Raw genomic sequence first — 13,616 nt, 5'->3', positions numbered from 1 at the left:
GACAAATATAGTTTCCAGAAAAAAAATAATGAATAAATTGATTTGATGTGTACATTAAAAGTCCCTAAAGTTCAATTATAGTCAAAAACAAGTTCACTCACTCGATGTTTAATGAGTAGATTGGTTTTTGCGAACATCATTTACCAATTTTATTAAAATGTGAAATAATTTATATATAACCTAATTAAATAACTTCAATATATCATTATCTATCAATCCATATTTACGGGTTGACAGGTCGGCAGGTCGACCTGACAACTCGTCCAACTGTCAACCCGCATAAAATACTGCATAAAAACTATCAAAATCAATAATGTATCAATACGCAAAAATGATAATAAAAAAATGATTATAATGTTGTTTGTATTGCTACAAAAATCAACACGATAAAAATTAATTTTAAATCACTACGCAAAAAACAACTACTTTTGTCATATTCTGTACTTAAGCCATACAATTTATATCTATTTTTAATATTGTTTATAAATATCTAGATTATCACTTGTATAAAAACAAAGGTTCATAATTCTGAGCTCATACACTGCTTCAATATGATACATCTGTTTTCATAGAATCACGATCTCTACCTTCCTGACCATGTTAAATAAATTTGTCGATTATGATTGTTCAAATCTATATGCAACTTTTAAATTCATTAAACATTCATGAAACGGATTTGACTTCAAAAATATGCAGAAACATTATCTAAAATACAATGTATCATACTTAAAAATCATTAATACAATTTTCAGAATCATTTGATAGAGAAGTTTCCAGGTGGAAAGAAGATGATAAAGTTTTTTTGGAAACTCACAACTTTCCAGCAATGTTTAACAAGGTGGTCGATAAACCTTACGTGACATTTGTTGGTGTCCCAGGCTCGGGAAAATCAGTCACGGCTCGTCATATAGCCCTGAAACTACAGGAGAAAGGATATGATATCCTACCGATAAAAGATATAAGCGAAATTGAAACTCACTGTAATCCAGAAATCCTACAAGTGTTTGTTATTGATGATGTGGTAGGAGTTTTTGGGTTAGATGAGTCTGAGTTCAATAAAATATGTAAGTACGAAAGTATAATTAAAAAGTCTGAGAAGAAAGAAATGAAACTTCTTATGACATGTAGAGAGGTTGTTCATAGAAATGAATATCTAACAAACACATTTTTATCAGAGAGCGCAAATGTAGTCAAGCTTCACAGCGATGAGAATATATTAACAGAGCAAGATAAATGCAATTTGCTTACCATGTACGATTTGGATAAACAAATTTTATCTTCACTCGATTTATCCTCAACATCAAAAATGTTTCCATTTCTATGTAAACTGTATAAAAAGGAATTTAGAAATTATGGAGCATCTTTTTTCACGTCCCCATATCCCTGCATTTTGGATGAAATGGATAAAATGAAACGACAAAACAAAATACAGTATGCTTCTCTTGTTTTGTTGATGTTCAATGATAGCAAACTATCAGAATCTATTTTAGACGATGATAAAAGTAGCAAAAGATCAAGTTGTTTTCAGGGGAAAAAAATCAGTGTACTGAAACGATGTAAGGTAGACAGCGAAACAAACAGTTTTAGATTTATTGATGCATTGTCAGATATGGAAGGGACCTATACAAACAAGTTTGATAGTGAGTACACTTTTATTCACGATTCCATGTTTGAAATCGTTGCATGTCATTTTGGTCGTCAGTTTCCAGAGCTTATGATACAATACATGAGTAGGGATTATTTTGCTAATTATATCAAAGTAGACGGAAACGAATCTGAAAATAGAATAAGTGAAAATGAAGAATCTACAGAACGTAAGGCAAATGGTTTGTGTATAATAATTTCAGAATCACATTATCAGATGCTTGCAGAACGTTTGTTTAGAGACGTAGAAAATGGTGAGATGTTTGCCTTTGAAATTGAAGTACTGAAACATCCGTCTGTGCTTCAGACTTTCATTGACATAGTCGCGAGGAAGTCGTATACAGAACTTTTTTCCATATTTCTTTCTGAGTTGAAGAAAGGTTATAAACTTGTGTATTCAATCGTTAGGTCACTGATGAAAGAACACAACGAAACATATAATAGATCGACAGAACAAGATATGGAGCTTTTACGGATTTGCAAGGATATGTTGATTAGCAGACCTGATAGAGCAATTAGCTGGGTGATATATCATGGGCATAATCAGATATTGCAGTACATAATAGATCAAATTCTAACAGAAAATGGAAACGTCAATGATCTTTTTAAACATTCCTACAATAAAGATGTTGAACAATTTCGCCTGCTTTGTCTTGGTTGTTATTCTGCTGATAATACCACTGTAAAAATACTATTAAAGCACATAGATATTGAAAATATCATAAAAACAGTTCCTTATCCAGAACTTGCGTCTTGGGAAATGAATCCCCTTGTTATTGTGTGCAAATATGGATACGATAAAATTGCCAGTGAATTGCTTCAAGCTTCGGCAAATACTAATCTGTTCTGGAAATTACGTAGACCATTTGTAGTTGCATGTGGCAATGGACATTTGAATGTTGTCAAAGCGTTAATAAATACCGGGGCCAATGTCAATGGAATATATAATAGTAAAACACCTCTTACAGCTGCATGTAAAGCAGGACATGTTAATGTTGTTGATGAGTTGATTAAAGCGGGGGCTGATATAAATCTAGCTGATAAAAAGAAAACACCGCTAATGACTGCATTTGATCATGGACATTCACAGATAGTTGAATTGCTGGTAAACGCTGGGTCTAAAGCCATTCACAAAGGTGAACATGAAACATCATTAACAATTGCATGTTTGAAGGGACAATTGGAAAAAGTTAAAAAGATAATTCAAGCGGGAGTCGATGTCAATTTAAGAGATGGAGTGCTGACACCACTAGTTGCGGCATGTTATATGGGACATTTGAGTGTTGTTAAAGAAATGATAAACGCTGGAGCCGATGTAAACCTACTCGACGAAGATGTAACGCCCTTAACGGCTGCACTGCTTGGAGAACATTCAAGTGTAGTTGAAGAGCTCATAAACGCAGGGGCATGTGTTAATTTAAAAGATAATCATACGATACCAATCATGGTCCCATGTTCTAGTGGAAATGTAAAACTAACTAAAGTGTTAGTTGAAGCTGGGGCTAATGTTAATATTAAACATGAAGGTGAAACACCTCTCACAGTTGCATGTTCAGCTGGCTACACCAGTGTAGCTAAAGAGTTATTAAACGCAGCAGGGGTTGAAGTCAATTTACAGGGTAAAGGCAAAACACCATTATTCATTGCATGTGGTGACGAAAATCTATCTTTAGTTCAAATGATCATAAAAGCAGGAGCTGATGTCAATTTAGGAGATGGAAATGATACACCATTAACAGCAGCATGTGATAATGGTGATTTGACTATACTTGAAGAGTTGATAAAGGCAGGGGCTGATGTCAATTTAAAGAGTGGATGCAAAACACCACTAATCATTGCATGTCGTAAGAAAAATTTATATTTAGTTCAAATGATCATAAAAGCAGGAGCTGATGTCAATTTAGGAGATGGAAATGATACACCATTAACAGCAGCATGTGATAATGGTGATTTGAAAGTAGTTGAGGAGTTGATAAAGGCAGGGGCTGATGTCAATTTAAAGAGTGGAGTAGAAATTCCACTAATCATTGCATGTCGTAAGAAAAATTTATATTTAGTTCAAATGATCTTAAAAGCTGGAGCTGATGTCAATTTAGGAGATGGAAATGATACACCATTAACAGCAGCATGTCATGGTGGTGATTTGAAAGTAGTTGAGGAGTTGATAAAGGCAGGGGCTGATGTCAATTTTCAGACTTTTGATAAGACAGCTCTTGTAGCTGCATGTTATGAAAGACATTTGAGTATAGTTGAAACATTGATTAAAGCAGGCGCCGATGTAAATCTAACAGGAAAAAATGGAAAGTATACCCCACTAATAGCAGCATGTAAAGCAATTGATTTGAAAACGATCAATGTTCTGATAAGGGCTGGAGCTGATGTCAATTTAAAGAGTGGAGTAGGAAATCCACTAATCATTGCACGTCGTATGAAAAATATATATATAGTTCAAATGATCTTAGAAGCTGGAGCTGATGTCAATTTATGAGATGGATACACCATTAACAGTAGCACGTGGTAATGGTGATTTGACTATACTTGAAGAGTTGATAAAGGCAGGGGCTGATGTCAATTTATAGTGGATGCAAAGCATCATTAATCATTGCATGTGGTGACGAAAATCTATCTTTAGTTCAAATGATCATAAAAGCAGGAGCTGATGTCAATTTAGGAGATGGAAATGATACACCATTAACGGCAGCATGTGATGATGGTAATCTGTATGTAATTCAAGAATTGATAAAGGCAGGAGCTGATGTCAATTTAAAGAGTGGATGCAAAACACCATTAATCATTGCATGTTATGAGGGACATTTAGATGTTGTAAAACAATTGATAAATGCTGGGGTCGATGTCAATATCGAAGACGGAGATGATACACCAGTAACAGCTGCATGTAATGATAATAATGTAATTGAAACTCGTGTAGATGCTGGAGCTGTAGTCAATTTTCAGACTTTTGATAAGACAGCTCTTGTAGTTGCATGTTATAAAGGACATTTGAGAATAGTTGAAACATTGATTAAAGCAGGCGCCGATGTAAATCTAACAGGAAAAAATGGAAAGTATACCCCACTAATAGCAGCATGTGAAAAAAATGATTTGAAAACAGTCAATGTTCTGATAAGGGCTGGAGCTGATGTCAATCTAATAGGAAAGTGGGGTGAATATACCCCACTAATAGTTGCATGTGTTGCTGGGCATTTGGATGTGGTAAATGTTTTTATAAATGCTGGTGCCGATGTTAATCTACAAAGCAATGGTAGATATTATACACCTTTAATAGCTGCATGCATGAACAACCAGCTGAATTTAGTTGACGTTTTGACAAAAGCTGGTGCTGATGTCAATATGACAGGGAAAAAAAATACGCCACTAGCAGCTGCATGTCAAGGTGGGCATTTAAAAGTAGTACATGTAGATGTGTTGTTAAAGTGTGGGGCTGATGTGAATCTAGCAGGTGAAACTGGTGAGTTTACACCATTGATTGCTGCTTCTCAGGGTGGACATTTGGAAGTGTTTGATCTTTTAGTTGAAGCAGGGGCTGATCTCAATTGTTTGACTGAAAATGGATCTGATGTTTATTAAAATAATTTGCATTTTGAATCGCTGAAAAATGTATGTAGCTATATTTATTTATCAGAGGTATAAAAGGGTTTTAAAAATTGAAAAAATATCTTATCTTATGCTGATCAACTTCATATCAGGATTTGATAAATTTATAGGCGACAGCATACATTGCCATTATCGTTCATAAAACTATCTCAGGCCAGCACCACAGCAGCTATATGAGAGAAATTTGATACAATGTTAGCGTGTAGGTAAGCTGCTGCGGTCCAAGTGATGGAATATTTCCAAAATGAGCAAAAAGTTAGCTGTTAATTTTAATTTATTTACAAAATCGAAATCGTATATGGCAAGCGAAATGCAAGTGTTTTACATTATTGATTTACCTGTATGTATAAATAGAATTTATATGAATGTACATAATGATTTTCTTTACAAAAAAAAAAACAACATTTTAATGCAAGATTTTCAAATATATGCAATGATACAAATCTTTCAACGCATGATTGATCTTTTATTTCAATAAATTAGCAAAAGTACGCTAAGCAGGAAATTCATAGATTTTATTTATTGTTTATATATTTATTTACATGTATATATCTATTGTGTGTGAATTATTTAAAGCGGTTTGTAAGGAAAACAATGTGGGATATATTACTAACACAATGAATAGCTTAATTTAAAGTGAAAAGTAAAAGTAATAGAATGTTTTAGATGCAATTAAAAGTTTCATTTTCATTAGTACAGTGTTACTATTAATGTTTTTATTTCGGTACATTTTTTTGCGAACATTCATTTAAGTTTTTTAATTGTGGCGATAACATACTTTTGTATTAAACAGTACCATGTCTTTATTTTCGTATACATTTGACCTGGTATTCCTTTCATGTTTTTTTTTAATTTTTGTTTCCTCTCTTATGAGCCGATTGAGGTGTTTACTTTTTGATCACCGTTAATATTCAGTAAACACAGATTGCTTGTAGAATTCATCGACGATTATGTTAATTTTTTTCTCATTTTTGATTAAATTAAATATGCATCAAATGATCAAGTTATTTACATTATGTATTATTTCCATTTATTTTATACAATTTTATAGATATTGAAATCGTTACTTGTCTTGTTTATGTATGTAAGATCACTGCGTTTCAATGTTATACCATGATGCATTGATGTGCAACACATAAACAATCTATCTGAACATTTTAATACAAGTATTTCAAAAGACAAAATATGGTAGATGAATTTAAAAACTTGTACATTTTTATGTTTTGTAAGATTTTCATTACTTCTGAAGCGATAGTTGATACAAACTTTAATGCAAGTACTTATATTTTTTAATTAAACTTTACAATATACGCCCAATTATCCAGTTACGTTCCGACAGTTTCCACTAAGAAGTTTATAACGCTATAAATTCCAGTGAAACTTATCTTTTGAGTATTTTTGAATTCAGAAGTAACTAATATCCACATCATTTAAAAAAGATAAATTATTATAATGTAATGTAATTTTTAACATGTGATAAATTAGAAGCTCAACAAAATATATATTTTTAAAGTTTCTATACATCTTGTCTGTTACAGGTGATAATAGTTAAAGCCTCCTGATATTTCAATTCACCCCCTTCTTTTCTATGTGTTTCATAAATGCAGTGCCAGCATAGTATAATTCAGAAAACCTGCTTTTTCTAGCAATTTTCAGACAGCATTTTGCTCTAATTTTACTCTACCAACAATTATCTGAGGATATCATATCAACCCGGTATTTGTATTGTTCTATTATCTTCACTCTTAATTATAGGCATCAGCTACAGTATACATGTGTACACGTCTAAAATACGAATCTAAATAATGTGGAATCATCATTTGTCGTGGGGCACCGATGTTCATGGCTTTTGTGGGTAGCCCTTGCCTACGAACTTCAATCCCCTCGAAAGTATATACAAGCATTTGCTGACAACTATTTAAATTATCATGAGTACAATACCATCGAAATTACGTCTTCACAAACCAGAAAAAAATTGAGTATTCACAAACATCGACCCCATCGATTAAAAAAAAAATCCACAGTATATAATTTGATGTGAAATAGTAGTTTACATTATTTCAGGTTTTTTTTAGTCAGAAAGGTGGAGTTACATTTTACCTGAACATTATTGTAAAACATTTTTAACACCAGCTGATTATTAACATGTACATGGATGATTATTTTGTCCATTTTTTTTAATATGATGCAAACAAAAATATGTTGTTTATTTTTAATGTGAAAACATTTCAAATCTAATGTGCATTAAGTATCATTAAGATGATCTTTCAATACCATTGATAGCATGGTGACATTGATTGTCGTTTATTTTTTCTTCTTAATAAACTGATTTTTATGTTTTCTCTTTGATTACAGCATGTATTAAATGAACAAAGTTTGCTTGTAGAGTTCATTTACGTACATGCATTTTTATTTTTTATTTTTTATTAAATCAAATATGTTTCAAATATCTTCAACTTAATTATGCTTGTTGATTTTTATACAATTGCAAAGAAATTGAAATTGTTCCATTTCTTGTTTATACATTCAAATGTAATTACCTTGTTTCATAGTTGTATTGTGATGCCTTTTCATTTATAAACCATTGTAATAAAAAAAAATTGAAACCATTACATGTACCTCGTTTAATATTTTACTCTACAAAACAAAATAAAAAGGTTATCTGAGAATATTGCAAATGGAGAAAAAATTGATATTGAAAAAAGGTGCAATGTTAAGGTCAAATGCTCAATGGGCAAATGAGTAAGATAAATGTACAAAATATTTTTTTGAATTTGGAAAAAGTTAGATAAAAATCCAATTCAATTAAAGAATTAGTTGATGATGGTGTAATTAAAAATGATACAGAAGCGTTACTAGATATTCAATATAAGTTTTTCTCAAAATTATACTCCTCTGTCAGTATTAAAGAAGAAAGTAAGGAGCATTTTTTATCATTTGTTGATAAAAGTTTAGATGAGAATGATTTTGAGTTATGTGAAAACTGTATTAACAATGAAGAAATTATAATAGCAGTTAAAGAAATGTCCAATAACAATAGTCCAGGCTCAGATAGATTAACAGTTGAATTTTACAAAATGTTTTATCTAAGTGATATTTTGTTTAAATTGTATAAAGAAATAGAAACAAAAGAATCGTTATCACACAGCATGAATATGGGTGTTGCGTGGACCCTGAGGTCCACGCAGAAAATATATAAGCGAGGTTAAACCGGAGGCGATGGGGAAAATTCAGCCTGCGCATGAGCTAGCCTGGTTCCTGTGCATAATGGGTAGCTCAGGGAACCAGGCTAGCAGACGTTTATCTGAATCGGAATCGGGATTCTGTGTCATATGCACATTTAAGTTCAAATCAATACTGTAATTGTAAAGTTGTCGGTAAACAGTACAGAAACAAAGTATTCATTTTAAAGAAATGATTGGCATGTGATATGAACTATCCGTATTATGAAATAAGGTAATGTTATGCCGAAATTACAACATGCATCAAATAGCATAATTTGCAATGTTTTGTTGTTTTCCGAATACACATGTAACTTAACTTTACATTTATAGTAGGCGAGGCTAGAGAACTTCCCGATTAAATTTTTTTAAGCATTTAAGTATGATTGAATAATTATGTCACTAGAAAAGTTTAAATCTCAAGAAAAATGCATCAAAATATGAAATTTTTAATTTACACAAAGCTGTCACTGCATAGTTAACAAAGTAGTGCGAATCGTAATGTGTGCGCAAATAGTAGAATTCACCGAATGCCTTATACTATGCATGCAAACTTCATTCATAGATAGATCATAATTATTTCAGAAGTATGAATCCTGTAAATTCTGAGATAAAAAGTCAGGGCTATACATACATGTATACGTAATACAACGTACAAATTTAGTGGTTAAAAGCAGATCTAGAGTCGGTGGAATCTCTGATAATCTTAAGGCTTTCACGTTTTCGTTGGAAACACATGCAAATGGTCCACGTATTGTAGTCCTTTTTTAAAGGACAGCAACTTGTTACTTTATTGTACAAGAAAAAGGGAGACAAAAGATGTTTGAAAAATTATAGACCCATTAGCTTATATATATATTAATTACTTAATGTTGATTATAAGATCATTGCTCTAGAGTTATGGCAAATCGATTAAAATTTGTTTTACCAAATATTATATCAAATGCTCAAACATGATGTATACTAGGAAAAGATATAGCAGATACTATTGTTAGTGTTAGAGACATTATTGATTTAGTAGAAATGGATAATTTGGAAGGCTACATTGTAAAAATAGACCAAGAAATAGCCTTTGATATAGTAAATCATGATTATTTATTTGATGTTTTAGATACATTTGGTTTTGGACCTTATTTTAAAAGGTGGATAAAGATATTTTATCATGACATTTTTAGTAGTGTCAGATGTAATGGTTTTGTAACAAATTATTTTCCAGTTAAAAATTGGCCAGACAGGGTTGTCCAATATCTGCCTTATTATATGTTTTATCAGCAGAACCTTTGTATCATGCAATGAGAAGTAACACAAATATAAAAGGAATACATATACCAATGTCTGACAAGGTGGCTTTAATGTTTCAACACGCTGATGATACTATGGTGTTCCGATGGGGCCACTTCGACCTTCGCACTTTCGCCTTTAGGTCGAAGAGGCGAGAGTGCGAAGTTGCGAAGGCGAAAGTGCGAGAGTGCGACGGCGAAGGAGCGAAAGTGCGAGGATGCGACGGCGAAGCGCGAAGATGCGATGGCGAAAGTGCGAAGTTGCGAAGGCGAAGGAGCGATAGTAGTATCGCTCCTTCGCCTTCGCAACTTCGCATTCTCGCCTTCGCAACTTCGCACTTTCGCCTTCGCCTTTTTTGATAGCATTCAGAAAGTCTCGGTCGATTACATAGAATTTGATGCAAACACCGTACTCGCCAAGGTTTTCCGATTAATCCATGATACCATTGGTACGCATGCGCTAGGCCATTGTGCTTACTATGAATGTTTATAAATATTTTAATGTGTATATGTGACATATATGTTTACCAGTGCTGGCTATGTCGAATCATTATATACTCCATATAAAATGTAATGTCCGCCATAATGTATACATATGCACCTCCAGACTCCTGTCACTTACAAGCTGTCTGTTTACCGTGGATCAAACACAGTAACATTCTAATTTCATTATGCGACACTCCTGGCTGATGTATGGATCTAGAGCTTGTTATTTTTCAAGCATTCAATGCTAGATTGCCTAATCCATTAGATAAAATGCGAATCTATAAGTGAACAGAGTAATATTTTTTACTTTCGGCCAGGCCCCGCCGCCACCAAACATAGTTGAGTACAAAACTCAGCCTCAACTCTGAGAAAATACTCAACTCCCTATTCTCAGCCTCAATTCACCGCCACCAAATATTTGAGTACGTACTCAAATAAAAATTTTGAGTACGTACTCAAAATATTTGAGATAGCTAGATACCTATCTCAAGTAAATACTCAAGCAATAAAAATGGCTGTCCACAGACGACATATGCGACGCCGCCCGACGTCGGCAAATGTTAGACGAGGTTAAAGTTTCAAGAAGAGTCATCCGAGACAGGTTAAATCCGCTAGAAGAGTATTCAGATGATGAAATTTTTGACAGATATAGGTTCCGTCCCGCAACCATTCAGTACATTTTGGACTCTATTGCCCCATCAATTGTACACAACACTGCCAAGAACTGTGCCTTACCACCCACTCTACAGCTACTTACCTGCCTTAGGTTTCTGGCAACGGGGGCATACCACAGACTGGTAGGGGACAGCATTGGAGTATCAGAGACAACAACCGGAAGATGTTGCCGTTCTGTTACAGATTCCATAATTACTAATCTGTTGAAAAACTCCATCACTTTTCCAACGGGTAATTGTGCCAGGGAAATAAAACAACAATTTCTGGCAGTAGCAGGTATAAAATGCATCCTTTCACAGATATAAACAGTTATAGTTCGTCCCCAATGCTCGTCTTAAGTGTACTTTCTCTTTTGATAATAAAGAAAGACAACTGGCAATGAACAGATAACTCTTCAATGAAAATCAAAGTACTGCTATCAATGATAGATTTCCTACAGATCTATCAAGATTTGATCAAACACATACATGTACATGTCACGAAATTACAAGCACTAATAATAATGTTCTTCTTTATAAACTAGTGATTTTATTCCCATACATACTCACTCCCCTCTTTCATATTAAAAAAAAACAAGCAACTATTTTATAACGGCAGTCAAGTTAGCATAAGTACAATGCATGTAAAAATTAATATTATAAGGTATAAAAAATCATAAGCTCAAGATGTCAATTTTAAATCAATGTAGGCCTAAATGTGTTTGTTGTTTAATATTTATTTCCTTTAAGTTAACTTATAAAATAATTGATAAGAAAAAAATAAACAATGGTTCACAGATGCCTTAGAAATCAATATGTTCCATCTTTTGGATTTCTAATCACGTGTATCGGTCCTTAATCATACACCTGTCTTACTTTATTTAATTTTTCTTATATAGGCTTCCCCAATGTTCTGGGGTGCGTTGACGGAACTTTTATAAGAATCATTGCTCCTAGCGAGAATGAGCCAGATTACGTCAACCGTAAAGGATTCCATTCATTGAATGTACAGGTACCCCCCCCCACCCAGTGAAAAATATTTTACATATACGAGCTTTTCCCGTTGTTACATGTATTGTACATGCAATTATATTTACAATGACAATGAGTTTTTATTTTCATATAAATTAAGCGTAGAGTCAATTTATAAAAAATTACTAGTACACTATGAAGAAGGAATAACAGTGAAATACATGTTGTTTTGAACAATGTTAGTATTTGTTTGCAGGCCGTGTGCGATGCCAAATATAAGATTACAAGTATTTGCGCAAAATGGCCCGGATAGCGTGCACGATAGTCGGAAATGGGTGGCATGCGCGGATCTAGAGGGGGGGTCGGGGGGGTCGGGGGGGTCCCGACCCCCCCTGGAAAATGAAAATTTATTAAATTTACATAGTAAAATTATCGCGAAAATATGCCTCGGACCCCCCCCCCCTGGCAAACACAATTATCCTTCGGACCCCCCCTGGAAAAAATTTCTGGATCCGCGCATGGGTGGAGTCGACTTTGTGTCAGCAGTTTGAGAATGGTATTAGGCTAAGAAAATATATAATTCAGATACATGCAAATACAGAATAGTTAATTCAAAAGCTATACGAATGAGTTAATAATTTAATATGTCATTCGAACAGGCGTTCATAGTGGATTTCTTTTGGGAGATTCTGGTTATCCTTGTAAAAGGTACCTAATGACACCTTTTCTAAACCCGTCCACTGCCCCCCAGCAAAGGTTTAATGCATCCCTCTGTAAAACTAGGGTAATGGTGGAACAGACATTTGGAATTCTGAAACGCAGATTTTCTTGTCTTCAAGGAGTGCTTAGGTATACGAAAGTCTGTAATTAGATATCCAAATACAGGCATCTTTGTTTCATATAAATAATTCATATTGTTAAATATATATTTCATGAATTGATATTAATCATGTTTTGCAATTAATTAAAAAAAAGGTGGAATGTCCCTCTGATAAGAGAGATAACTTCTGTAGAAAATAATATCACTTTGTTTCTGTTAACTCACAATTATTAATGCATGTAACAACAAGGGAGGCGGTGCATGGTCCCAATTTATGTTGGAAGGCGATACACTTATTTGAATTCAAAGATAGAAAAAGAAAATTAGAACTGAACCCCATGGCTCTTTTGAAGCAGGGGGGCAAAAAAGTAAAGAAAACTTTTACAAAATATTACAAGAAATGTATCATAATGATAAAGTATTTATGAGGCAATATCTACATGACTATTCCTCCCCCTCTCCCTTCCCCCCTCCCGATGGATTTATTCTTTTTTTTAAAATATAACTAAATTTTATATACTTGTTCAGTACATGTACGGTACATGTTTGATGTTTTAGGCCAGAGAATATTTGGATTGAATATTTTTATTTCTCTATCTATAGCTCGTTCGCAGAGCTGAATGAATTATAATTGGGAAAAATGTGACCTAGACAATTACAAATTCTAGACTTAGTTGAAATCGTATAATTATAACTTATAACATTTCAAATGTTTAAAATTGAATAAAGCTTTTCTATTCTGAGGAAGCAGATATGGGAAAACAAATTGAAAAAAAAACCCTAATATCTCAGCTCATTTGATTCAAGACAGTATATCCCTGTATTGATATCATACCAATTACTGGAAGATTATTCACTTGATCCCCTTTTTGTGTTACATAACAAAATGCTCTGGTTTACATTTTTAGGATTTCTTAAATATATA

At 33.4% G+C, this 13,616-nt stretch overlaps 2 protein-coding genes and 1 long non-coding RNA gene across 8 annotated transcripts in view; all 3 read left to right on the top strand.

The window, feature by feature from the left end:
- The window catches only part of LOC105330604 (serine/threonine-protein phosphatase 6 regulatory ankyrin repeat subunit A), a 119,117-nt gene that overhangs the window by 73,856 nt on the left and 31,645 nt on the right, over positions 1–13,616 (top strand). The window contains exon 6 of one of the 6 annotated variants that reach the window (XM_066068113.1): positions 753–4,132. The exons of the other annotated variants lie outside the window; for them this stretch is intronic. Coding sequence (XP_065924185.1) covers positions 753–4,132 — 3,380 coding nt within the window. Of the gene's footprint in view, positions 1–752; positions 4,133–13,616 lie in introns of those variants that run through there. 6 annotated transcript variants of the gene reach the window in all.
- LOC136270507 (ankyrin repeat domain-containing protein 29-like) lies at positions 4,134–7,871 on the top strand. Its single transcript, XM_066068123.1, has one exon. It carries the CDS (start codon positions 4,210–4,212, stop codon positions 5,230–5,232), a length of 1,023 nt encoding a protein of 340 aa, XP_065924195.1. The 5' UTR covers positions 4,134–4,209; the 3' UTR covers positions 5,233–7,871.
- On the top strand, positions 10,566–12,206 carry LOC136270498 (uncharacterized). The gene is made up of 3 exons (XR_010708248.1): positions 10,566–11,197; positions 11,799–11,911; positions 12,128–12,206. It is a non-coding gene; the product is annotated as an uncharacterized lncRNA (long non-coding RNA).

The sequence above is a fragment of the Magallana gigas genome, chromosome 1 (genome assembly GCF_963853765.1).
Source record: "Magallana gigas chromosome 1, xbMagGiga1.1, whole genome shotgun sequence".
In the NCBI taxonomy this organism is placed as follows: domain Eukaryota; kingdom Metazoa; phylum Mollusca; class Bivalvia; order Ostreida; family Ostreidae; genus Magallana; species Magallana gigas.
This window is presented reverse-complemented; position numbering and strand designations above follow the sequence as displayed.